This window comes from Sphaerulina musiva (genome assembly GCF_000320565.1).
Source record: "Sphaerulina musiva SO2202 unplaced genomic scaffold SEPMUscaffold_4, whole genome shotgun sequence".
Taxonomy (NCBI): Eukaryota; Fungi; Ascomycota; class Dothideomycetes; order Mycosphaerellales; family Mycosphaerellaceae; genus Sphaerulina; species Sphaerulina musiva.
This window is the reverse complement of record NW_016017386.1, coordinates 137,288-162,033: the sequence shown is the minus strand read 5'-3', so window position 1 is coordinate 162,033 and position 24,746 is coordinate 137,288. Positions and strand designations below refer to the sequence as shown.

At 51.0% G+C, this 24,746-nt stretch overlaps 5 protein-coding genes across 5 annotated transcripts; 1 reads left to right on the top strand and 4 right to left on the bottom strand.

The window, feature by feature from the left end:
• Positions 1 to 49: 49 nt before the first annotated feature.
• Positions 50 to 2,400, top strand: SEPMUDRAFT_148482 (glycoside hydrolase family 17 protein). Its single transcript, XM_016904946.1, has 3 exons — positions 50 to 1,815; positions 1,896 to 1,929; positions 1,983 to 2,400. Exons 1-3 carry the CDS (start codon positions 128 to 130, stop codon positions 2,100 to 2,102), a joined length of 1,842 nt encoding a protein of 613 aa, XP_016761214.1. The 5' UTR covers positions 50 to 127; the 3' UTR covers positions 2,103 to 2,400.
• Positions 2,401 to 4,492: 2,092 nt separating this feature from the next.
• On the bottom strand, positions 4,493 to 9,481 carry SEPMUDRAFT_148463 (uncharacterized protein). Its single transcript, XM_016904945.1, has 5 exons — positions 8,398 to 9,481; positions 7,406 to 7,727; positions 6,192 to 7,259; positions 5,160 to 5,816; positions 4,493 to 5,100 (listed from the first exon to the last, which is right to left on the bottom strand). The coding sequence occupies exons 1-5, from the start codon at positions 8,482 to 8,484 to the stop codon at positions 4,925 to 4,927; spliced, it is 2,310 nt and encodes a 769-aa protein (XP_016761213.1). The 5' UTR covers positions 8,485 to 9,481; the 3' UTR covers positions 4,493 to 4,924.
• An 8,704-nt stretch (positions 9,482 to 18,185) lies between these two features.
• Positions 18,186 to 18,623, bottom strand: SEPMUDRAFT_107157 (uncharacterized protein; the record flags this gene model as incomplete). Its single annotated transcript, XM_016900672.1, has 1 exon — positions 18,186 to 18,623. The coding sequence occupies one exon, from the start codon at positions 18,621 to 18,623 to the stop codon at positions 18,186 to 18,188; it is 438 nt and encodes a 145-aa protein (XP_016761212.1).
• Positions 18,624 to 19,254: 631 nt separating this feature from the next.
• SEPMUDRAFT_116154 (uncharacterized protein) lies at positions 19,255 to 21,680 on the bottom strand (the record flags this gene model as incomplete). The annotated part of the gene is made up of 2 exons (XM_016901233.1): positions 19,255 to 20,550; positions 21,120 to 21,680. 2 exons carry the CDS (start codon positions 21,678 to 21,680, stop codon positions 19,255 to 19,257), a joined length of 1,857 nt encoding a protein of 618 aa, XP_016761211.1.
• A 524-nt stretch (positions 21,681 to 22,204) lies between these two features.
• On the bottom strand, positions 22,205 to 24,257 carry SEPMUDRAFT_124932 (glycosyltransferase family 90 protein). Its single transcript, XM_016901942.1, has one exon. It carries the CDS (start codon positions 23,917 to 23,919, stop codon positions 22,246 to 22,248), a length of 1,674 nt encoding a protein of 557 aa, XP_016761210.1. The 5' UTR covers positions 23,920 to 24,257; the 3' UTR covers positions 22,205 to 22,245.
• Positions 24,258 to 24,746: the final 489 nt, after the last annotated feature.

Below are 24,746 nucleotides of genomic sequence, written 5' to 3'. Positions count from 1 at the left end.
CACCTCACCTCATCTCACCTCACTTCACTACTGCACACACAACCCCACTGCACCGCATCCGCACCTCTCCTTCATCCACTCCCATCCAGAGGGAGCTCCCTCGCCGCTCCCTCCGTCCAGCGCAGGCATGTCCGAACGCCAATACGGGATTCCGCTGGGCCACGTACCAGGAGCGCCTCATCATCAGCACAACAGCGACTCGGAGTCGTCGGCAAACACATGGGCCTCTCAAACATATTCTGCAGGCGACTCACACGCCCCCGGGAATCTGTACAGCACTCGACCGCCATCCCCCGGTCCATATGCTTCGGGACACGAGGCACCGCCACCACCGCCTCACATGCAGCGGCCGGCGAGTCCCATACAGCATGAATCGCAAAGCTCCCTGGCACCACTCACAGCGAACCAGGCCATGGGCTACTCGCGTTCATCATCGCCCACCCGGAGTTTTATCAACAATCCTGCCATGCCCGCGGCAGGTGCGGGAGCAGGCCTTGGCATGGGATCACGCGAATATGGCCAACAACTACCCCGCGGGCATTCTTACTACGGCGACGGCTACGAATCTTTCGATCCTAGCGTAATCGAGGACGATGGCGATGATGGGATCCAGGAACCCATACGGCCGCGGAGTAGGCTCGGATTCGGGCCCGCTGCAGGAGCGGGTACTGCTGCTGCGGGCGCTGGTATTGGCTTGAAGTCACTGACTCGAGACCACAACGGGAATTATGGACCGGTGGGCCACGATGCTGAGAAGTCGGAATGGATGCAAAAGCAGACCAATCCTGGGAACCGAAAGAAGAAGTGGATCATTGGGTGTAGTATAGCCGCAGTGCTGGTCATCGGCGGCATCATCGGGGGTGTCGTCGGAGGCATCCTAGCTAATCAGAAGGACGAGACGAACAAAAGTGGTGGCTCTGCATCGGGCTCGGGCTCCTCAAAAGAGCTGTACGACATCAACTCCAGCCAAGTCAAGGCTGTGCTCAACGACGATCGTCTGCATAAAGTCTTTCCGACAATCGACTACACACCATGGTATGCGCAATATCCTGCTTGTCTTTCTCCCGGAGGCGGGCCTACCCAGAACAACGTGACCCTGGACATAGCACGACTGTCGCAACTCGCTCCGGCCGTCCGCCTCTACGGGACGGACTGCAACCAGACGGAGCTGGTGTTGGAGGCGATTGAACGCCTGCAAATGCAAGACACTATGAAAGTGTGGCTCGGGGTATATCTGGACGGCAGAAATCAGACGACGAACGACCGTCAGTTGAAAGACCTCTACCGTATCCTGGATGATTACAACCACGATCGATTCGTGGGTGTCATAGTAGGCAACGAGGTCCTCTACCAGAAAACGATGACGGTGTCGGAGCTGGGTGCCCAGCTGGATTACGTTCGTAGTAACTTCAGCTCCAGAGGCATCAACCTGCCCGTAGCCACTGCAGATCTCGGCGATAATTGGGACGCCAGTCTTGTCGCAGCGTCCGACATTGTCATGTCAAACATTCACCCTTTCTTCGCGGGAACGGTAGCAGAACAGGCTGCAAGCTGGGCTTGGGACTTTTGGCAAAACAAGGACGTGGCGCTGACCACTGCCAAAACCGGCACAATAGGTGCGGTGACCTACCCCAAACAAATCATTTCAGAAATTGGGTGGCCTTCGGAGGGCGGCAACGACTGCGGTGTCGCCACTGCCGATGATTTCGGTTGCACGAGCGAGACCGACGGAGCAGTCGCCAGTCTCGACAACCTCAACACGTTCCTGGACGGCTGGGTTTGTGATGCCATGGCCAACGGCACAACATACTTTTGGTAAGATGCTATATTTTATAGTTTTTGACCCCAACTGCCGTTCGCAGTGGTCCCAACAAGGTACTAACGTGGTCTACTAGGTTCGAGGCTTTTGACGAGCCATGGAAACACCAGGTAGGATACCCACGACCAGTATACAAGCATCATTTCACTAACACATGAGACAGTTTGACACGGAGCACAACAAGTGGGAGCCTTTCTGGGGTCTTTTCGACTACAACCGAAATCTCAAAGATGGCTTGAAGATTCCCGATTGCGGCGGCAAGACCGTAGAAAAGCCTTATTAATTCGCCGCATTGACTCCGTGTGAATGGGGATGGAATTTTGTTTGCGTTTATCGAATGCTTGGCATTGACCAACAGGCAGGGACTGGATATCGACGGACCGGATGCACATGGAATGTGGTTGCGCACGATAACTGATATGTATCTGTGGCTATGGTATTGGGATCGGGGGGTTTACATGATGAGAGCGAGAGAGCCATGAACAAACAGCGTAGTTCCACCCATGAGGCAAGGGTGAGCTGGCTTGAATATGAACAAGTAATAGGGGAGAGGCTTGTAGATATAAAATGCCGAAAGAATGAAAAAAGTCAATTGGCACTTCATCTGCTTTGCTCGGTTCTTTCCTTGCCATGTTGCTTCTTCTTCTTCTCCTCTTCCCTCGAGAGGAGATTAGACGGACAGGCGTAGATACGTGATCAACCTAGCGAGAAAAGCATGAAAGATCTCATGAGCTTTTTCTTTCTCCCTCTTTCAAGGTCAGGTATGGTATGTATGTGCTGTACTGTAAGTAAGCCAGCCCAGCCCAGCCCAGCCCAGCCCAGCCCTAGCCTAGCCTACCTGTACCTGTACCTGTACATGTACCTAGGTAGATAGCTACCAAGGAGGAGGAGGAGGAGGAACAAGCTGTCTGCCTACCTTTCCGCCTTTTCCTACCTACCTACCTACAGCATGTACTACTCCCTATATCCTACGCCTTACTTCTATCTATCTGTTTGTATAAGGTATATTATTTAGTCTACATTCGAAAAAAAAAGATTCTTGTTAGATCAAGGAGGTATAGTAGGGTACAATCATGTAAGTAAGGTAGGATTACGTGGTGCTTGTATGTACAGTAAGTATACTTGTTGTATTATGAAAGATGTAACTTGTATTTCGTACTACTACTTGTACTACTGTATTGAGAGAGGATGTATGTATGTACGTTGTCTTGGATTATCTCAATATCTTCCATGTCTTGGATCGTGTTGTCTACCTGTTCGCCTGTCTGCCTACCTTGTCGTGTCACGACTTGCCCTGTCCTGCCCTGTCTTGGATTGCGTTGTTTGTCTTGTATATCTTTTTTTTCCTGCCTTGTCCTGTCTTGTCTTTGGCCTTGTCTTGTCTTGCATTGCCTTGTCCTGTCTTGGATTGGGGTTGTCTTGCGTGTTGCGTTATCTTGTCTTTTTTTGCCTTGTCTTGCCTTGCCTTGCCTTGTTAGTGACTGACCTTGTTAGCTCGCCAGAGTCTGCCTGCCTATCTGCCTTGCCTTGTCGTGTTCTTGGTCTTGCATTGCCTTGTCTGGTTTGCTACCTTGACTTGTCTTGTCTTGCGCTATCTTGTCTGGTTTGGTACCTTGACTTGTCTTGTCTTGCGTTATCTTGCGTGGCCTTGCGTGGCCTTGCCTTGCCTTGTCTTGTCTCTTCTGCCGGTCGAGATACATAGATCCATCGATGCTAACTACAGTATAGTACATAGATTGATTCACCTTGATCGAAATCCTCGGTTCTCGTTTCCCGCTTCTTCGATGCTCGATCTTCTCTTCCCGCTACTATAGTACCCAAGTATTATACTACAGGTAGGTAATTGTGTCTATAGGCTAGGCTATACTAGGCTGTCTGTCCTCTCTTCCTACCGATTATATCTATATATCCATCCATCCCTCAAACCCATCTATTCCCCAAAAACCATCCATCCACCTAAGGTATGTATGTACCTGACCCTACCAACCCTCCCCCTCCCTTCCCTTCCCCAGGTAAGTAGCTACCCAGCCCGAACCCGCAAAACAGGCTCAGGTATACACAGTAAAGGTACAGTAAGGTAATCTTCGGCTGATCCAAGGGCTGGCTATCTACCCTACTTACCCCTTCCCTTACCCCCCTTCGAAACCCTCCCAGGTTTCCCCTTCCTATGCTGAAAGTATACAACAACGTACATACAACAACTGAAATCTAAGCCTACAACAAACAGACAGAGAACAATGACAACAACAACAACAAAGAGACCGTGTTTGTTGGGTTGGATGGCTTTGTGGGAAACTTGAACCACCCTATCCCCCTATCCCCCTGTGCGTGTGTGTGACCGGCACACGGCGCAGTCAGCAACGTACATGCCTAGTAGTAATAAAGTACATGACATGACATACCTAGCCCAGTATCTACATACTGTACTAGTATCTACCTGACCTACCAACTAGTAATATACTTTCCAGCATATTCCCCGATCATCATCACACACAACAGATGAGAGAGGGAGGGAGAGGGAGAGAGACAACCAACAACCCAACAACCCAACAACAAACAGAGATTTGCCCCCCTTTCCCATCCCTCCCTCCCTTCCCGCTTCTTCTTCTGTCAGGTTCTGTCAGTCAGTCAGGGAAAAGTGTAGAATGATTGATTCAAGTAGTACGCAAAACTGGTTTGTAGAGAACAAGTAAAAAAACATTACAACATTGTGCTATATGTAGAGGGGGAGCACGTTCAACGTTCAAACACGTAAACGCCTGTGCTTTCCGGATCAATCTCTTTGAACAGTAGTGGTAGATACAGTCCAGCACGCAGGCCCTCCTTGGTTTTGTACATTGTGAGAATGTCGAGCCAGATATTGTGTGCTCTGTACAACCCCGCCCCATACGCCCATAGTAGTAGGGTCGGGTATTCCATTCGCAGACACACATAGGGCGGATGCGCTCGCCCTGTGTCTGCCGCGCGAAAACCGATAGTAGTCCCAAAACGCCGTCGCTACAATCAACAATCATTCTCATCGTGTGCTGGAATGCACACGCAAAACTTCCCATCGCCACAACTCTCAACGGCACGGTTCCGTGCGACCGAGGATACAGTCCGTCTCTATTCGGCGGAGCCAGCTCGTCGTGCGCGCTTGTTGCGCTCGAGCCACTTCCGCTTTCCTGGTCGCGTCTCGAAATGTGGTGCGATCGTCGTCGTATCGCTCCCGCCCGCAATCATGGTGCTTCGCATCTTGTTACGATAGGCATCGAGGGACCTCTGCAAGAAGAGGGTACGACCTGTGCAGTGCTGTTAGTGAGATGGAAGAAGAGTCGGCAAGTGCAACATATGCGCGTACCATTGAATGTTCGCGCTTGGCCCCAGCTCATGCGGTAGCCCAACTCGTTCAACGCAACCTCCTTGTTCCTCCTCGACTTTGTCATGCGTGGTACCGGTAGCTTCGCTTCGCTCCCATCCATGAGAGATACTGGCACGAGAGTCCGGCCTTGGGGTCCTTCATCCACCGTGTCGTCTTCATCATCCCAATTGCCGCGTGCTCCGGGAGAACCGGGCGGCGACCTCATCTGACGAGGAAAGTAGGAACGTGGGAAGACCGCATTGATCCGGAGGTGAGCATCGGGCATATCATCCATCTTGACTTGGTCGAGCATGACGCGAACTCGGACACGGGTACCGCGTTGGTTGTCGTCCACGAGGATGAACTTGCGACGCTTGGATTCGGGCACATCGCCGAAGAGATTGCGCTTGTGCTCTTCGTCTTCTTCCATCCTGTCCGCGTCGCCACGAGCGGGCGCAGCAAGTGCTGATACTTGACCATGCATGGGATCCATGGTGTCGTGGACGGAGGGCATGGACGAGCCTCCCACTCCTGGCTGCTGAGGGTACGAGGGATAGAAGTTCTGAGCGTAGCGGCCCGTGGTTGGTGATGCCAGATCGCTCTGTCCGTTACTCGACGGGTTAGGATGCCCGGCTGCACTATTATAATCATTTCCGGCTAAACAGAAAAGATGTTCAATCAGCGTGGGAGCTCATGTGATGTGCAGCAAGGGTGTCTGTATGCGAAGCGAGCGAGAAAACAAGGGTATGTATGTATGGGAGGTGCAAAAGCGATGTGTTGGTGTGTGTGAGTTGTTACACCAATGACAGCAAAACAAAATACAATCTCCCGCAGCCGTGATGAAGCACAGCTGCAAGTAGTGATAAAAAGGTATGGTGTACACAATGTACAGGAAGAGTGTGATCGATACGATGCTTGACCGCTTTTTCTTGCGCCTCCCGCCAAACAACTCCAACCAAAAAAAAAAACAAATGCTCGTGCAAATAGTAGTGGTAGTAGTACAGGATATCATTCACATCTGGTGGAACATACCGCTGACGTCGTTCCCACCGCCGGGTTCGTTGCCGTCGGTGTGGTGGTGGTGCATATGAGGTCCACCAGGACCCATGTTCGGTGGACGAGCTGAGCCAGGAGCCATCCCCGGTGGAGGTAGCCCAGCGCTGCCGGGGCCTTGCGCATAGGGACCAGCAACACCAGGCGGTCCCTTTGCGGCGTTTCTATTTTGAATTTTGGCCATACGTCGCACTCTGCGACTCCGTAACCTCACGTCCTGATTGCTGTTTCTCCAGCTGTCCACGGCGCGCTGGATCAGGCCGCGCTTTTCTCGCAAATTGGGGTTCAGTTGCGCGAGCGCCCACCCTACCGCATTGCACTCGCTCTCGTAGTGCAACCGATTGCCCTTGTACTGGTCTTTGCCGCAGCACGCGCGAGGGTAGACGCAATTCGCAGACTTGAATTCGGGGCTGAGTTCGTCCACGTTGACCGATTCGACGTCGCAGCGAATGGTGTATTCCATCTTTACGCGATCGCGCGAATACTCGAATGCGATCCACTGCACGCCATTGTTGTCTTGGCGCACAACCAGTGGAGTGGTTGCGGGAATGGGTCCTGGTGCTGCGCTCGAGTTAGGTCCATTTGGAGTGGTAGATGACGGGTGACCGTGCATACCTGGGCCTGAGGGAGTCTGAGGAGTTGCCTGTGGCGGGGCAAGTGCAGAAGGCGGACGTTGAAGGGAGGATTGTGATGGTTTTTGATCGAGCATGCTCGACTGCGGGTGGCCGGGCGTCGCTTGCGGCGGCTGCTGCATCTGCTGTTGCGGCTGCTGATGTGACATCAGCATGCCCGGCGCCGAAGTCATGGAGGAGTGGTGCGAAGCAGCGGCGGGATGCTGGCCATAGGGCGACTGCTGCTGCATCTGGTACTGTGGGTAGTACATTTGCTGAGGCATGGAGGCGATGCCGTACAACGGCCGACCATGTGCGTCAGTCTGTGGTGAATGGATGGACGCTGGTGAGTTGGACTGCGGAGTCTGGTAGCTTGAGATCGGCGGGTAGGATTGACGACTGATCGCCGCTTGCGTGGCCATGCTTTCGTTTGGCTCTGCAAAGCTGGTCAGTCCTTGACTGAAAGAAGGCGCCATGACAGCCAAGTTTATTTAGATAGACGCGGCGATCAAACACCACAATCGTTCGGGATTCATCACAGCAAGTCTTGGGAGATGAGTGGGCCGGTGTGCGTGTACTCACCTGACGAAGCGTAACTGCCACCCGCACTGTTCGTGCTGTAAGGACTGGGATGGGCACCAAAGAACTGTGCCTCACCCGGGTGTTGCGATGGGATTCCCGGCACCGATCCGATATATGGAGACTGGTGCTGCTGGGGTAGGCTGTGTGTCGAAGAGTGCGGTGATATGTAGGGGCCTTGCGACGTCTGATTGTTGAGAGTATTGTGCGATTGGTGAGGGGAATTGGGACGGTGTTGTTGTTGTTGAACTAGTCCTGCCGATCGCGGGTGCTGCAGAGGCTGTTGTGGAGGAGGCAGACCCTGTTGGCCGGCATTGGATTGATTCTATAGAGAGCGCGGAGTGGTCAGTATAGATGTCCGCAGCGCGCCGTGATTGCTGGAAGGGCAGTGCAAGTGGTGGTGATGTTGGACGTCAGATGTTTATTGTGTTTCAAGGCGCCGATCGCGAATCCCGGTTGGGTCGCAGCGGGGGTGGGAGACAAGTGTACCACACAGGCAGTTGCTGGCAAGGCAAAGCCCAGGTGAGGTGCCAGGGTGCAAGGGTGTAGGTGGGAGTGACGGTGAGCAGGTGGGAACGGACGTGTTGAAAGGGCTTGGCGGGGAACTGAAGCTCCACTTCTCGCTCTGTTAAGAGCAATAAGAGCAGCAGAGTGGGCGGATTGAGTTTGCGCGTGCAGGAAGAGGTGATTCGGTGCCAGTGTCCTCATCAAACGCAAAAGGAATCAAGGTGCTGCGGGTAGGTGTGCGGTGCGCTGGCGCCGGATGTCGGAGAGTCATGGACATGTTTCGGTGGTGCCTGAGCAGCGGGAATGGAGGGTGCAGTGCAGTGCAGTGCAGCGCAGTGCAGTGCATGGTGTGTGTGTGCATGGGGCATGTGTGTGAAGACGGGGACGGGGATAGGAGGGGGGGTGGTGGTGGTGGTGGAAGTGTAGTGCAGTTGTGCAGTGATGGAGGAGGAGGAGGAGCAGGCGGAGGAGGTAGTGGTGGCGCATACCAGCAGCGACGGCTGTCGCATGTCGTAAGTCTGCATGCTGCTCGCGCGGTGGCCGTGTAGCGGTGGTGGGAGTGCGACGGCAGACATTCGCGCAAGGATGGGCTGCCAGTGGTGCAGTTTGAGGTGTGTAGTGGACAGTTAATGGGCCGTCTCGAGCAGGGGCGCATGCGGTGGATCTCGTTTCTCTCTCTCCCTCTCTCACAAATCTTGCTTTGGTGGAAGGTACGACCGACAGCCAGGCAAAACAAAGATTCGTAGCCGTAGCCGTAGCAGCAGCAGCAGCAGCAGCAAGAGAGTGTGGATGGATGTATGGATGGGTGGATCGATGGATGGATGTATGGATGGATGGATGGGTTATGTGATGGCGCTGAGTCGGGGGAATGCAGCACAACTAGTACGGCGCTGGTGCTCGTGTGCGAGAAGACGAACGACGGCGACGACGCGTTGGTATCAACCAAAATCAAAATACACATACCATGTCGCAGAAGGCCGTCGAAGAGCCGCTGAGCGCGTCTGAAGTCAGTCGCGAGACGTCCAGTCTGTGCTGCCAATTGCAGACCCGGTCGATCCCAGGATGCGGTCAATCTGCAAAGTGTATTTCGAGTCGTCTGCTGGGCTGTTGGGCCTGTGTCAGGCGTGTGTGCCTTAATCCAAGTATCGGAACCTTGTCGAGGGCGGTACAGTAGTCCTGGAGGTGTGTGTGGGAGACAGGCAGGTTGACAGGGCTGCTCGCCGGGAGACGAGGCAGGGTCGCAGAGTTTAATCCAACACCTAGTTCGTGTTCGGGAGCCGTGGGAGACAGGCCAGGTTCAAGGGCGGGCTGGCAGGCTGGCTGGCAGGTCAGATCAGGTCAGGACAGGCCAGGCGAGCAGCGGGTCAGGTCAGATCAGGGCAGGGCAGTTCCGGACAGGATAGGGCAGGGCAGGGCAGGGCAGGGGAGGGCAGGGCAGGGCAGGACAGTCTGTACCTATACCACTGTTTGTGCCGTAGGTGTACAGTCGGACAGTCGGTACTCTCAGTGGGCATGAATAACGGTATTTGTCGGTAAAGTAGGTATTGGCTGCACTGCACCGCACGGGGACTGCTGCGGATGGGAATGCTGGTCGAAAAAAGTGCCGCCGTTCATCAACTGCGATCGGGAGAGCATCATCATAAACAACAACATGCTGCTGGCATGGGTAGGCAGTGCAGTACCACAAGGCAGGGCTTGGGTTAGGCTAGGCTAGGCTGGGCAGGGCAGGGCAGGGCAGGGCAGGGCAGGGCAGGCCCTCATCCGGCGTGGATGCACTACGCTCGCTCTGCGCATGGATGGACGTGTGTCACACTGGCCGTTGCTGCCGGAGCGTTGTTAGTGTGGTTTCGGCGTCCATGCTGGCACTCTGGCAGCTGCAGCGAAATTCGTCGACGGCCCGTGCGCACCCTCTTTCTAGGTAGCCACGCGAAGTGCCGTGATCACTTTGCAACACATTATACCCGTACTGGCGTAGCAGCACCACTCGACCTGCACCAACAACATCACCTTCTCACACCTGCCGATACGGCCTTCCACCATCCACCACCCACCCGTACGTGTCTCTCATCTTACACACCTCGGACGGGACACGAACACCGCCAACCTTCTGCTGGCTTAGCTAATATGCTGCCCAGAGCTGCGATCCGCACTACTGACACACCGCGCCCTCATCGTGCCTGTTGCTCCGCCTACACCACTCACGCACTAACCCTCTGCTAATAACTCTCTGCCGGCAAGTGAAGGAAGCAAGCAAGCGAGCAAGCATCGTAGATGCAGCAACCCACGCATCCATTACCCACCATTCGAGCCCGCCGCCATCAGTCCCATCACACGATCCAACACGACTACTGTGAGGTCTTGTTGGTATTATTCTTATTCTTATTATGATGATTATTATGATTACTACGATGAGCCTATGGTGATGATGGTATTGATTGTGATTACCATCATTCTATTACCCTACCCTACCCTGCCCTGCCCGACCCTACTGTACCATTGTACTAGTGTACCTGACCTTCTTCTTCACCTACCTTACTGGCCACTGCTCGAATACCTACATCTATGGCTTGGCAGGTCATCCCACACCCCGCCACCGGTCGACTCTTGTGCAAATCCATCTCAAAATTATTCATCATCGCCTGCCTCATGCTGCGCCAGCGCATCACATCATGTTCCACAGCCTACGCTCGCCCGAGAACATGCCCCGCGCGCGGCTCCACTCTCTGAGATGAAGTGAGGCATCTCCCACTCGAAGCGGTCAATCGAGCATTACGGATATGCACTCATGCGTCCCTCGGTCGTAGTCTCATCGGCACCCTGCAGCTCTGCATCATTCTGGTGAGCTGGCTCGATCACGTATGGTCATATGTGATCCTAGCCGATGTCAAGGCATCCCTCGCCGCGCAATTATGCATGCAGGGTTCTCTAGCTCACATGTCCGCCCTGTAAGCGACTCCATTGTGCCGCCTATGATTGGCTGTCTCCATCCGCTATTCCTGCCGATACTGTGAAACACTCCCAGCACGCCGCTGACTCGACTTGCCGCTGCGGCCAACCAACAGCTCTGCTCCTGCCAGAAGCTTTACAAGCTCCGGAGAATTCCTTTTCTGCGCGACACTTCTTAGGTACAGGTTTAGCGTGTCAAGAAAACTTGATGTTCTCGCAATCTGCGGACGAGAGCAGCTGAGCAGATAGCGACGTGTCACATTGCGTCGATTGCCGGTGATAATGATGCTGCTGCTGCTGCTGATGGTGACGGTGACGGTGACGGTCACGGTGATGAGCTAGCAGCACGATTACGGGCGCATGTTTCCAGAGTCGTTGCATCGGCGACAGCTGCAACGCCTGGCCACCATACTGTAGAAGGTATACTGTCACTGTACACCTACTGTACCTCAATAACGATGCGACCAGCAGGCCAGTTTCCCGTCCTCGTCGGCTACGGCGCCACGGTCCTCGAAGGCGTCTCACCCTGGCTCACTGCACGTGGCTCCCTGGCCGCGGTAGCGACTGTTTTACCCAGCACCAGCGGTCTGCGTCGCACGTCCTCCCCATGTCGGACCTCATGTTACTACTTACACCTGCCCTGTTCCCGGGCATGCCGGCGTACGGTAGGAAGGGATCGCTTTTGGAGACGAGCACAGTATCCGGGAATTACCCTTGCTCGCGCATCCTGGGCAGCAACAATATTGATTATTGAGATGATGAGATAGCGAGGGCCAAGACTGCAGATGAAGCCTGCCTGCCTGCCTGCCTGCGGCCTGCCTTTCCTGTGATGGAAATGCGCTCGCGTGCGTGCGACACCGCGCTGTTCCGACCGACTAAAACTGTACAGTGCAGTGTAGTCCAGTCCAGTTATACGCGCACTACGCGCAGTTGGGTAAAAAAATGCCCTCTTTTTGTGGCGCAACTGTCTATGTAGAGAAATATGTACCTTAGGTAGGCTTAGGGTAAGGTAGGTATGCAGCTTTCACACTGGCGCCCAGCTAGCTTCAACGTCTCTGCAGAGGCTTTTTCTTTCGCCCTCTAAGAAAAAAATAAAATGTGGGAGGATTTGCACCAGGCACCAGGCCGTGGGCGGTGCTACTAAAAAAAAAGACTCCTGTCAAAAAAAAAAAAAGATTAAGGGAAGGGAAGAAGCAGTTACCAAGCCAGACACACTACACACGCGAACGTGTGTGAACCGGAACGGAACCCAGGGATAGGTATATTCCAATCCTTCCGCCGAACGCCTCTTTAGTAGGAGTTGTGACATGTATGGTGTCCCTGGTCTCCACGCCGTCGCCGTGTACCAGGCTTTCATCACTACTCTTCTGGCGTAGCACCGCGCAGGCGTGGTGCGTGCGTGCGTGTGTGTGTGTGTGTGTGTGCGTGCGTGCGTGCGAGGATGACGGCGGTAATTCATACAGTAGCGATGGAAAGACAGTGCATCAATCATCCCTCTCTCTCTATCTCTACATGTACCTATTGTATACCTTAGGTACCTCTTACGATGCGAGTCTCAGGAGTCTACACTTACCTACCTAGGTAGTAAACAAGAGACTCGGCGATTCAGATCTCTGGTACTGTACATACCTTATGCTGGCTTATGTAGCGTTGCACAGCCCGACGAAACAACAATGTATGTGCTTGTGTAGAGGTAGGTAAGGTGGCTTTTTCGTGCTACGATTGCTGATGTATGTTCCAGATCTCTCTGCTTTCTGAACTTCTTCATCATTTCACTGTGCGACGAAAGGCTTATATTTTCTTCTTAATTACCGCTACCAATATATATACTGGAACCAGACCTGCGGGAGCCCCGAGAGGAGAAACCGATATATTGCTTGCACGATTAAGGTAGATAGAGAAAGCCAGATGGATCTTGAATGATACCACGATTGTTTCTTGATTACCTACCTACCTTGAACCTCAAACTTCAACTTCATACCTACCTTACCCACCTGTTAGGTCAACACTATCCTACCTACCTAACCTACTCGTTAGTCCCATTCGTGATCAGACTAGATGTCAAACTATTCTTCACAATCGATCACGGGTTCTTCTTCGCACACCTCGGTCCCACCAAAGCGACACCGCATGCTCGTCTCGTCTCGTACTCTGCTCTCGAATGCCAAGCCCACTCACCCAGTCTTTCTTCACACCCAACCCACGACTCGCGCGATTGCTCGACGCAGAAACGTAGCTACCTTATACAGCCGTGTGAAACAAGCCACCTCGTTTTCACAAGTGGCCTACTGTACCACATTTTCCCTTCCCATCCATCCTTAATAGGCTTGTGAGCTAAAAAATGATATGATGCACCGCCTCGGCTGAAAGATCAGGCTTTTGAAGAGAAAAACGCACTTGTGGCGCGATGGTTTTTTTTTTTGCCTTGGGCATGTTCCTACGGTTCCTGCTCTTTTCAACGGTGGTACGCGTACCGACCCGGCTCCGGATCGACATCCACAGCACGACGAGAAGGCGCAATAAGGTGGCCCCCCGAAAAAAGCCTCTTCCGACGTAAACGAAGGGACAGAAACGGTCGCGGGAAAGTTTAATAGCTGGGGGGCCTTTTTTTTTGGTCCTACGACGTGCTTAGGTACGGTAGGTTCCGCTTGCTTGAGGTGTGGAAAGGTGCCCAAATGATAGTGTTATTATTATTAACATCATGATAGCCTTATGGTTCGTTCGGCGGTGTACAGTATGTAAGTGTGTGTCTCATCAAACGAACTTCATGTATGTTTGCGCGCCGCCGGCGGCGGCGGAGGCGGCGGGTTCAGTCGTGTGCCGGAATGGGCAATAAGACGATTCTGACTTGTCACAGGAAAAATCTTGAGACTCGCGGCGGGGAGAGAAAGAGATTGAGGGAGAGAGAGAGAGATACAACATACCAACAATTCACACGGGAAGTTGGATCACATCTGAGATCTACATGACTTGGCAGACGATACCTAAGGTATCTGCAATAGCTCCATTTGGCATCTGCATCCAAGAGGCATAGCGGATGACTTGTCCGGGCAAAGCAAGCAAGTTGTAACGTGTGCACATACTGCATGCACCATAAGATCTATCCATGATGATAATATGAAAGAGGAACACGAACAGGAAACGCGGAAAGAATCAAAGAAGCTTCCTCACCATCCCGGGAACAGAAGCGCTCTCTCTCTCTCAAGAGCGGAAGAGAGAGTAGTCGAGACAGAGAGACCTGGCCTGTCAAAACAAGATCCTAGCGAGATACCCTACCCTGCCTAGGTATGGCCTGTCTCTTGCGACTTCGACCTAAAAAAGCCAGACAGGCTCCCCTGGTCATCCATCAAAAAAGTGAGAGAGGGAGGGAGGATGATTCTCATCCAGGTCTCTCCCCCCCCCTCTCCCCTCTCCCCCGGGCCCCTGGTCATCTCAACATGGACGGCAAATCGTTCCAACAAGGATTCTCCACTTGATGAGGGCCTGGGTATCTCTCCTTCTCCTCTCTCTCCCGCTTTGCTGCTCCTCGAAGCCAGCCGGCTAGCCCTCCTCCGCCCCCCTCCCCTTCCCCTTCTCACCCCCTGGCCATGTCTCCAAGTACCTCTCTCTGCCTACAGTATGTACATGCGACTGGGTAGTGATAACGTGATTAGTAGTAGGAACTGGAGTCACTAGTAGTAGTAAGTCACTAGTAAGTAAGTCAGTAAAACTCACTCACTTGCCTTAGTACACGGTACTTTCCCGCGTCTCTCTTACATACACTTACCTATTACTCTTACTCTTACTCTTACTCTCGGTAATTTCTCTCTCTCTCTCTCTCTCTCTTTTATTAGTATCTCAGTAATCTCTTATTTCTCTCCTCATCCTCATCAAAACAAAATTTTCAACTTATTATTATTTCTCTTCCGCGCGCGCTAGCCGGGCGAATACCGAGAGGAAGTTCAGGTACATCGAGAGGCGGTACAATACTGTACATACCTACTAGAGTCCCACTTTTCTTTCCTTTTTGGGGGGGGGGGATTGTAAGAACAAGGATTCTCCCTTGAAAGTTCCATGACAGTTACGATCGTGCGGGCGGATCTTTCACTTTTTGGCTTTTTTTTTGTTTTATATAGATCTTGGATTCTACCTACGATTGTGTTTTATGTAACTAATGAAAGGGAAATAAAAAGACATGAAAAGAGATGTAATCAATAGTTTGTCAAGGTTTTCTTATTCTTTGATTAGGGACTTGAAATAAAAGAAACAAAAAAAAGTAGGAAGGAAATTGAAATATCTAATCGAGACTAAATCGACTTTTTGTGATGATGATGATAATAATACTGCTATCATCGTATAAGAAGAAAAAGAAGACCTCACTCGGGAAAATGTACTAAAAACTTTCGGGAGAGTTTAAACTTTTTCTCGCTAGGACGTAGTAAGAAATCTCGTCTCGTCTCGTTTCGTTGTCGATGTCGATGGAACTAGAAATTGCTGAGCTGAGCTGAGCTGAGCAGATGATGATGAGAATAAAACTTTCCATTTTCCCTCTTATTATAATTTTTTTGTTAAATTATTATTATTATCATTATTATCCTCATTTACCTATATATACAATGTCACTCACTACCGGGCCGTGCTGTGATGAGTTTTTAGCGCATTTGCCCCAACCAGAACAGAAAGAAAAGAAAAAAATCAGATCTACGTACGTGCTTATTTAGGCAGCAGGCAGGTAGGCAGGCAGGCAGGCTATGCTAGTTTACCTCCTACCTTTAGTTGAACCGATGCCTTTTTTTCGATTCCAGGACCTGGAGATGCCCCCCCCCCTTTCACATTCCCTTCATCCCCGTTCACATCTGGCGTTTGCTCGCTTCTTTCCTTCCCCTCCCCTTCCCCCTTCTCAACCCCCCTTCCCTCCAGCAGATCTCGGCGGATGCCAATTAATTCACGCTTTTTTTTGGTTTGGTATTCGATGAATGGATTGTAAGTAAGTAAGCAATATCGGCGCCAAGTGAGGTGAGGAGGATGCTTGTACTCTGTATATACCCGAAGAAGTACTTGGTAGTGGTAGTGGTAGTATTGGTAATGGTATTGGTAGTAATGATAATGAACGATAGTATTATTGTAAGTATATGTATGTATGTAAATGTGTATGTATATAAGGTATGTATTTACCCAAGCGTGAGTCATATCTATATCTATATCCATCTCCATATCCATATCCATATCCATCTCTACCTACCTACCAAGCGTTCCTCAACCCTCATACTATCAATAAAAAAAAAGCAAGCTCCATCGATCACCGTTTCTTATTCTTCCCCCTAGTCCCGCTCGCGCGTGCGCGTGTGTATGTGTATATATGAACTTATGGAAGGATTCTCCTCCCTGTCCTATCCTGTTCGAACTTCGCCCCGTCCGTCCGCCCCCCTTCCCCCCCAAGAAAAAAAGACGTTCGCTTCGGCGGCTTCGCCCCCCCCCCTCCCCATGTGATGGTTCATCACACATACAGTCACAACTAGACAAGACAAGACAAGACAAGGCAAGGCAGGACAAGGCAAGCTACCTGCCTGCCTGCCAAAGAATTAAGAAAAAAATAAGAAACCCCCCATCCGACAATGTCACGATGCTAAGCAACCTACTATCGATGGATTACTATCGAGGGGGCTGGCCTGTCTGTTTGTCTGTCTATCCTACCTGCCTTGCCTTGCCTGGCCTGTCTGGTCTGGTCTGCCTGTCCTATCTACAATACGGTCCTCGCACGTACACGCGCACGCCATGATCCTTCGAGGGACTATCCCTTTTCTTTTATATCTTACTGTGCCTAGAGTATATACCAAAAGCCTGCCTGGTCTGTCTGGTCTGCCTGGTCTGGTCTGCCTGTCTGGTCTGTCTGGGCGGTTCGATAGACAGACATAGTGTTCTTTTGTTTTTTCTTTTTGTTCTTTTCTTTTGTTCTTTTCTTTTGTTAGTTAGTTTGTTAGTTAGTTTGTTTGACATTTGATGGATTTTTTAAAATTCCTTAAGAGAAGGAAATCTTGCAGATCTTAGATTTGATAGTAAGGTAGATGGTAGATGGTAGATGGTAGATGTCGATTTGTGTTCTCGAAAATCTTTCTCTCAGGGTTGTGTTGTTTTGTGTTTGATGATAGAACTTTTTCTGTTTTGTTGTTGTGTTTTTTAGGTACTACCACTTGAGATTTTGAGAGACTTGACTGTATTGCATTGTATCGCACCGAACTAGACTACTAGACCACTTAGACTGAATAATAGTATTTCCTCTTACTACTACTACTTACTCCCAAGGTATCATTACTACTACAACTTATTACTCCAACCTCAGGTACCTACCAACCCAATACGATCCAAGCTGACTACCTACCTACCTGACCTGACCTGACCTTACCCTACCTCGGCACTTTCTAGTGTCTTCTACTAATGCGACGTCTCACGCATGTGAGATTGATGTAGTAAGATTTCTGTTCGTATCGCAAAACATGTTCCTCGTATCGTCTTGTAAGAGAGACAGGTATAGGTACCGTGCCTAAAAGAGCTAAGTTGGTTGTGATGGGGTGCGTGGGGGTTGGGAACAATTCTTATTACGAGAGAGGAGTGGAGTGGTGTGGTGGCGGTGTGCGGTTGGAGGAAGTTTTTGGGAGATGGGGACTCGGTTGCGTTTACTGGAGGAGATGGGAGGGCGTTTTGTGTTGTGTTGTGCTGTGACTAGCAGATATGGGAGTTTTCTAGAGACGTTGTTTTGGAAGGAGAAACGAGGTGATGGTGATGATGATGATGATAGTAACAACAATACAAGACACACTCCTTCTTCCCCATCTTCTTCATACATCACATTACAAAAGTTCCGATTGTAGTATATATATTTCCCTATACCGGTCTGCCTATTTGACTTTACACTCGTTAGTCTTTTCTACTCGTGCCTACAAATAACATATTATATAACGTTCCTCTAGGCAAAGGACTTCACAATCACGAAATCAACAAGTCAACTAAAAGAATGAACGGAAAAAAAAAAAATGAAAAAATGAAAAATGAAAAGTGCGATCGATCAATATTCGGATACCTTATATTCCATACCTTATATTATTACACCCTTCTCCACACCTCTCTCTACTCACCTAGCTACCTCCTCTATCCCGTATCCCATATCCCATATCCCATATCCCATATCCCATATCCTATATCCCCATCCCCATGTCCCATGTCCCATATCCCCATCCCCATCCCCATCCCTATCCCCATCCCCATCCCAACCCCTCACTCTCCATCACAAAACACTCCCACTCCCCTTCTCCACCCTTACCACAACCGTCTCCCCTCCCTCATCCTCATCCCCTCACCTCCCCATCTCCAAGTCCCTCAACTCCACCTCCTCCCACTCCTCCTCCTCCTCATCATTAACACTAGCTTGCAGATCCTTGATCTTCTTATAGTTAGACCTACCACCACCACCACCTCCTCGAGCCCATCGACTAGGTCCCTTAGTAGACGCTATCGGAAGGGGAATTCTCAAGGTCGACATTGCCGATGCCGATGTGGTGGTGGTGGTGTTGTAAGGGGTGTAAGTCCAACGGGCAGAGTCTGCAGGGGAGTCAGTGTCAGTGTTAGCGTCAGCTGGGGCAGTTTGGTGTCGTCGTTGTCGTTGTTGAAGACGACCTCGACGACGACGACGGTAGATGTCGTACAATTTACCTGTGCCAGCGACGACTACGATGATGAAGGCGAAGCCGAGCGACGCGATCAGGATCGGGGTGATGGAGAAGTTGGAGGACATTTTGGTTGGTTGGTGTTGGTGTTGGTGTTGTTGTTGTTGTTGGTATTGGTGTTGGTGTTGTTGTTGTTGTTGTTGTTGTTGTTGTTGTTGTTGTTGTTGTTGTTGTTGTTGTTGTTGTTGTTGATGTTGTTGTTGGATGAGGAATATAATGGAGAGATGGGATCGAGGTAGCGGTTTAAATAGAGCTGGGAGGGTAGTCGATGAGTTGAACAAGGTCTTTATGGAGTGAATGGGGATAGGAATTTTACAATAGGATTGTCAGGGTGAGAGGGACAATGAAGAAAGGGGGGCTTTGAGAAGAAGAGAAGGGACTTGTTCAAAGACAGACATGCTCTTTGTTCTCGTGCTTGTTCTGGGTCTTATTGTAAGGGGACGAACAAGGGCAAGAAAGAGGGCGCTCGGTATGGAAGTATGGGTCAGCCAGAAATGTCGAGGCCGTTTTGTGGTAAAGCAGCTGATGAAGATACCTGTAAAGTGAGAAATGAATCGCTATCGCAGCTTTAGAAGTCCCAGTGCGTGAATCATAATACAAAATATTCTTTTTTTGGTCCATCAATCCATCAATCCATCCGTCCACCCATCCGCCCATTCATTCAATCATCAATCCATCCAAAACCCCCATTCCATCAAATCATTTCCTCTTCTCCTCCTCCCGCAACCCCAAATGCTCAAATCCCGTAACCCGATGAAATTCATCCCTCCAAACATCATCTTCCTGCTCATCCCCCTCCAACGAAGACCGACTCCCCACTTCCCTCTCCAGACTCCAATGACTCGCAGCATTCTCTCCCGCAATCCCATACATCGACGAAGACTTTCCCTCATCCCGAGACTGAGATGCTCCCAATTCTCCTGATGCAGCTGCTGCATCCTTCTTCCTCTCCTGCCCCTGCCAATACCAATGACTTCGCGGAGTTTGTGACGGGCTGTCGAGGATGTTATCGAGATTTCCTGGGATGGGAGGTAGAGGGGAGGAAGGGGGAGGAGTGGAAGGATGTTTGCGGTATCTGTGTTCGAAAGTTTGTGTAAACGAGTTGGATTGTTTTGGTTTTAACGGGTGTTGTGGGAGTGGTGATGACGCCGGGCTGCTCATGATGTTGGGCCTAGCGGGAGATTGATATAATGGTTGTGGGAGAAGAGGAGGATCTTCTCGAGGTCTTTTGGTATCTTTCCCATTTCCGAGGAAGTCGAGAGCTACTACTGGCCCAGTTCTCTTTTGTATCAAACTACTCATCGAGTCTTCTTTAGTTGTACTGCTTCCTTCTCGAAAGAGTCCTGCAATGGGCACAGCGGGCAGATCGTTCCATCGTTCCTCTTTGCCATGCGCATTCATCTGTTTCAGGGATACTCCGTTTTCCTCGGTGGGCTGGATTTTTCGCCGGAAAGGAAAAGAGTTTGTCTTCCACGCGAATAGTAGTCCAGCCACGATAAAGAGCGATAGGATGGAGAAGGCGATTCCGAGAGCGAGGCCAGTTTGATTTGAATCAGACTGCAGAGCATGGAATGCTGTGGAAGTATTTATCGGTATTGTCAGAGAAGTTGTGGATAACATGCTTGGACTCGCGGGAATACTGCTTGATGAGTGAGAAGAAAGGCCAAGAGAGGTCGCTGATTTCGTCGATTCATCCAGCGAGGAGGCAGTCGCAGGAATGGTTGAGCTCGTACTGCTGGTCGTGAGGGTGACCGTGGCCGTTGCTGACCTCGTACTAGAACCCGCAACATTTGGAGGCGCCACAGTACTCAATGAGCTCGTCAAATCCATAGGCGTCGACGATGTCGCCGTTCGCCCCGAGCAGGACACACCACTGTCCACAACGACACAATTCGTCGGTAACTCAACAAAGCTGACAGAAGTTCCAATTGTCGTAATTGGAACCATCGACACCGTATGGATGACGGTCACGTAGCCGATCATGATTTGTGAAGCCTGTGGTTTGTGAGAGAGTGAGGTTGGTGTGGTGTGTTGAGTATAGTTGGTAGATGTTGGATATAAGTAGTAATGATAGGTAAGAAGAGAAGAAGAAGAAGAAGGTAAGATAGTTATACCATTGTGCAATTCACCCCCCAAGGGGTCCAAGCTACAGTGAATAAGAGCTCACTATAGAACGTGATTAGTAGCACGTGCTCGTGAGATGAAGTGAATGATGAGGTATCAACATTTCAAGTGGCAAGTGAGAAGCATAAGTACCTAAGAAGCCGTTTGCTTCCCTTCAATCGAGCAATCTATTGATCAAAAGAAAGCGATGTAAGGTAAATGAAAAAAAGGATAAGAAGTTTGCATACATGCATTTCACTTCCTCATAGTAATGGACAGCAAAAACAAAACATTGGAATACTTACCTACCTTAAACTCACCTCACCTCACCTCCTCACAACCCTATCCTCATCCACAAAATAATATTTCCTCGACCCCAGCCTCGCCCAAGCATGACTCGGCCGCGTCGTCCTCTTCTCAGGAGCATCAACAACATCAACAACACCTCCAACAACACCAACAGTCCCCCCATCATCATCCCCTCCAATAAAACCCCCCCTCGGCTTCGTCCAACAATTCGCCCTCGGAAGACTATACGTCAAAGTCAACGGATTACAACCTCCAGGACAATCCCTCGTTTCCGCAATCGGACTTAAAACATGTTCGAGAATTTCCAATTCATGCAAGCGATGAGTGATGCAAGATTCATGGGCGGGAAGCACGAAACCGTGGTTTTGGACGTCGTGGAGGAAATCGTTGATTTCGAATTGCATGGCGGTGACGAGCATGGATGAAAGGTGGTGGTCATTGGGTTGTGCGAGGGAGTGTCCGAATTTTTTTTGGGACTGGGGTGGTGGTGGTGGTGGTGGTGGTGGTGGTATAGATGTAGAGAGCGTGGCTGGTTTGCAGGATGTCTCCGCGGGTGGAAAGGCCGTGTTGGTGTTGTCGTTGCTGCTCTTCTTGGTTGGGATGACTTGAGGTTTGGGCTTTTTGTCCTGCGTCAGCTCTAGAGGGGCGGAGATGTCTAGTCCAGAGATTGAAGGACCGGCCTTTTTCAGCGTTCGTGAAGGGATGAGCTGCATAGTGGGTATGGTGTTGGGAATATTGTTGGTATTGATTGATAGGAGTGCAATGAGACCAGCTCGTCTTTGATAGTGTTTGAGTTGACTGAGACTTGCAGAGTTGCTTGCTTCCGCAGCGCATGTGTCTCAATTCAAGACATACCCAGTCTGTTGGAATGTCTTTGTCGAGCGGAGGAGGTCTATTCGCAGAGACAAAGGTCTGCCAAGTAGACAAGGAGTAGAAAGACAGGCCGAGGAGATGATGAGATCTTTCTTTGTCTCTTTTCGTGGAGAGTACGGGTAGCAACAGGATGGTATCGATGGCTCCAAAGGCAAAGAACTCCGTCATAGGACGAAGATTACCAGCACAACTCGATGGAGTAAAACACAATTGTCAGTATAATCAAAGCCTGTGACCATGCCAGAAGAAAACGAAACCTACATGTCTCCATGAAGTTGTAAGTGCTGGAGAGCTTCCAGACCTGACATCGCCAGAGGAAATAGATAGACCACACAGGGAGGGAGGGCCCTAGGAGAAAACTGGACTTTCTTTGATGTATTACTGAGGTACTATCACAAATAACCCTTATGGTGGTACAGCACCTCTATTATCCTGATGAGGTTGTTCCTCCGCCCAACCCATCTTGTCCCGGTCGTCATCACAGACTCGAGCATACTCCAATAACAGCCGGAGCACATAAACACTCATATCCTCTCTGCGGAGAACTTTCTCCGCCCACGCTTTTCCATCCAATGCAATATTTTTTGCGACCTCATCATGCCCACCGAGACCCAGAAGTTTATTACCTACAAAGTATTCCATAATGCCGTAGATGTCGATGAATGTGTTATCCATGGGCACAAAGTGTTTCCAAGGTATGATACGAGAGTCGTGCCATTCTTGGTAAATGCTGGCTTTGATGGGAAGAGAAGTGGAGCCTAGGAAGCCGCGATATCTTCCCGAAAAGGAGTTGCCGTCTATGTCTGGTAAGTATTTGTTTCTGTATTGTTCCTTCATGGGCAGGGCGGGTGCCACGGAGAAGTACTCGTCTGTGTATGTGCAATGTGGTCCTGGTGGGTCTTCTGGAAAGCATAGTAGATGTACAGCGGCGGCGTCTGACCATGAAGCTACCCATTCGCTAAAAGCGTGCGCTGGCGCATCGGGTTTCTGGACTGTGAGGTCATAGGTGCCATTTTGAGGTAAAACGAAATTGATGGCCTTTTCTTCATACGTCTGCTCCAGCTGTCTGATGCTCGTGGCGTTGAGCATGGCAATGAAGCGATGGCGTTGGAAGCGAGTCCAGTTCTCCTTTCTGTTCCTCCCTCCGCTGGCCGATCCACGCCACATCAACGTATCCTTCTTATTTTCCCACGCATCACCATGGTCGTCGCCGCCCGAATAGAACGGATCCCGCGTCCAGTACATGGCAGGTGGTAGTAAGATCTCGTTGTTTACGGGAAGCTTCGAGCCGCCGAATAGTGGAAAGAAATGCTTCGTGGTGGCGATTGAGATGGGCTCAACGAAAGAGCCGTGGAGGCCTTGCAGTTGAGGATGATCGCAGGGAGAGCAGGTAAATGTCCAGTTCTGAACATAGCCTTCGAATGTGCCCGGTGGAAAGTCAGCCGACAGAGGCGGAGGCGTAGAAAAGTCCGTCTCCTCATACGCTTTTCTCGCGCCGCTCTCGGGCGGACATCCCACCACTGCCAGACGCCAGTATGGGCCTTCTCCCACGAAGGCGGGGTCAAAGGCGGGAGGGGGATATCTGTCCAATTCCTTGACCGCTGCCTTGAGGCCATTAAAGTCCCTTTTCAGCTCGCTGGGATTGACCACCACTTTCGATTGCTGCGCCTTTGCCATGTAACCATCAATCTCTTCCCACGGGACCACAATCCGACTCTCATCCATGACGTTGATCGGCAGGTCCATATCCGGCAGCAGTGGCGCAACACTCTGCACCATGTCCTTCCACAGCTCAATCCATTCTCGGCGCTCCACGTCCGTCCGCCCGGTGGCATTACCATTCCGGATGGATATTCGGTGGATGAAATCGCTCGCCTGTTCCCGGATTTGCTTCGCGGGAACGCCCCAAAAGGGCTGCAGGTCGTCGTAGATGCGGTCAAAGAAGTCCTCGATGATCAGCGCCGAGTTGTTGGTTGCGAACTCGAACCACACGTCGAACAGCGGCGGTGGCTGTCGTCCTCTGCGCGCTCGATATGCCTCGGCTGCTTGAGCCACCGTCGTCGTCTCTTTGGCGAGCATGGCCTGGAAGTCGACATTTCCGCGCGTGACGAGGTGGTCGATGGGGTGGTTTGGAGGCGGCGGAGTCAGCGGTCGGGTGATGGTGAGGACGGGCGGCACCGGGGTGCTGGCGGGGTGTGAGAGGGGGACATGGAGGTGTTTTCGCAGCGAGTAGCTGGACTCGGGGATAATGAAGAGGGCGCTGAGGACGATGAGTAGGACGGCAGCAATGGCCAGCTGCACGAAGCGGCTGTGGATGGAAGCGGCCGATATCAGCATTTCTTCTGTCCTGTCCTGTCCTGTTCCTGTCCTGTCTACCCGTACGACTTGGTGCAGGTGGAAGTGAGTCGCAGTCTTTTCCGGTGCTTTTCGCGCATTATCGGGCGTGAGATGCGACGTGCAAAGTCTGGACGAGTCGATTCATCTTATTTTGGTGGAGGAAAGGATCGTGAGATGGGATGCGAAGCGGACCGACCGTTGATCCTTTCACTTGGAAGTACGGGGGCTCCACTTTTTTTTCTCTGTTTATTGCCAAGCCGGATCACATGCAAATGACTACGTGTATACTTAGTATACTCAGGTATACCAAGCCTTCTCGCTTCCCCCCCTCTTCCATCTGTCCTTTGAGGCACATCTATTATTCTCGACGACAAAGATATCCCTTTGACATGTATTCGACAACAAGACTCTCATCTGCCACTGCATTCACGGCGGCTTTGTCGAGCACGTCCTCTCATTGTTCCAGACATCTGACAATGAACAACCTGATTGCTATACAAGCCTCTCACCCCGTCTCTCTCCCTCTCCCATCCTTCACACCACAGCTCATCACACTTTACTCCGGCAGT

Excerpts from the sequence above, each read along its gene's own strand:
- SEPMUDRAFT_148482 (XM_016904946.1), top strand. The coding sequence starts at position 128 with ATGTCCGAACGCCAATACGGGATTCCGCTGGGCCACGTACCAGGAGCG. Across the intron at positions 1,816-1,895 it reads AACGGCACAACATACTTTTG|GTTCGAGGCTTTTGACGAGC; the intron begins GTAAGATGCTAT and ends GTGGTCTACTAG. Across the intron at positions 1,930-1,982 it reads ACGAGCCATGGAAACACCAG|TTTGACACGGAGCACAACAA; the intron begins GTAGGATACCCA and ends CACATGAGACAG.
- SEPMUDRAFT_148463 (XM_016904945.1), bottom strand. The coding sequence starts at position 8,484 with ATGTCTGCCGTCGCACTCCCACCACCGCTACACGGCCACCGCGCGAGC. Across the intron at positions 7,260-7,405 it reads TGGCAGTTACGCTTCGTCAG|AGCCAAACGAAAGCATGGCC; the intron begins GTGAGTACACGC and ends CCAGCTTTGCAG. Across the intron at positions 5,817-6,191 it reads CGGTGGGAACGACGTCAGCG|CCGGAAATGATTATAATAGT; the intron begins GTATGTTCCACC and ends TTTTCTGTTTAG.
- SEPMUDRAFT_124932 (XM_016901942.1), bottom strand. The coding sequence starts at position 23,919 with ATGCTCGCCAAAGAGACGACGACGGTGGCTCAAGCAGCCGAGGCATAT.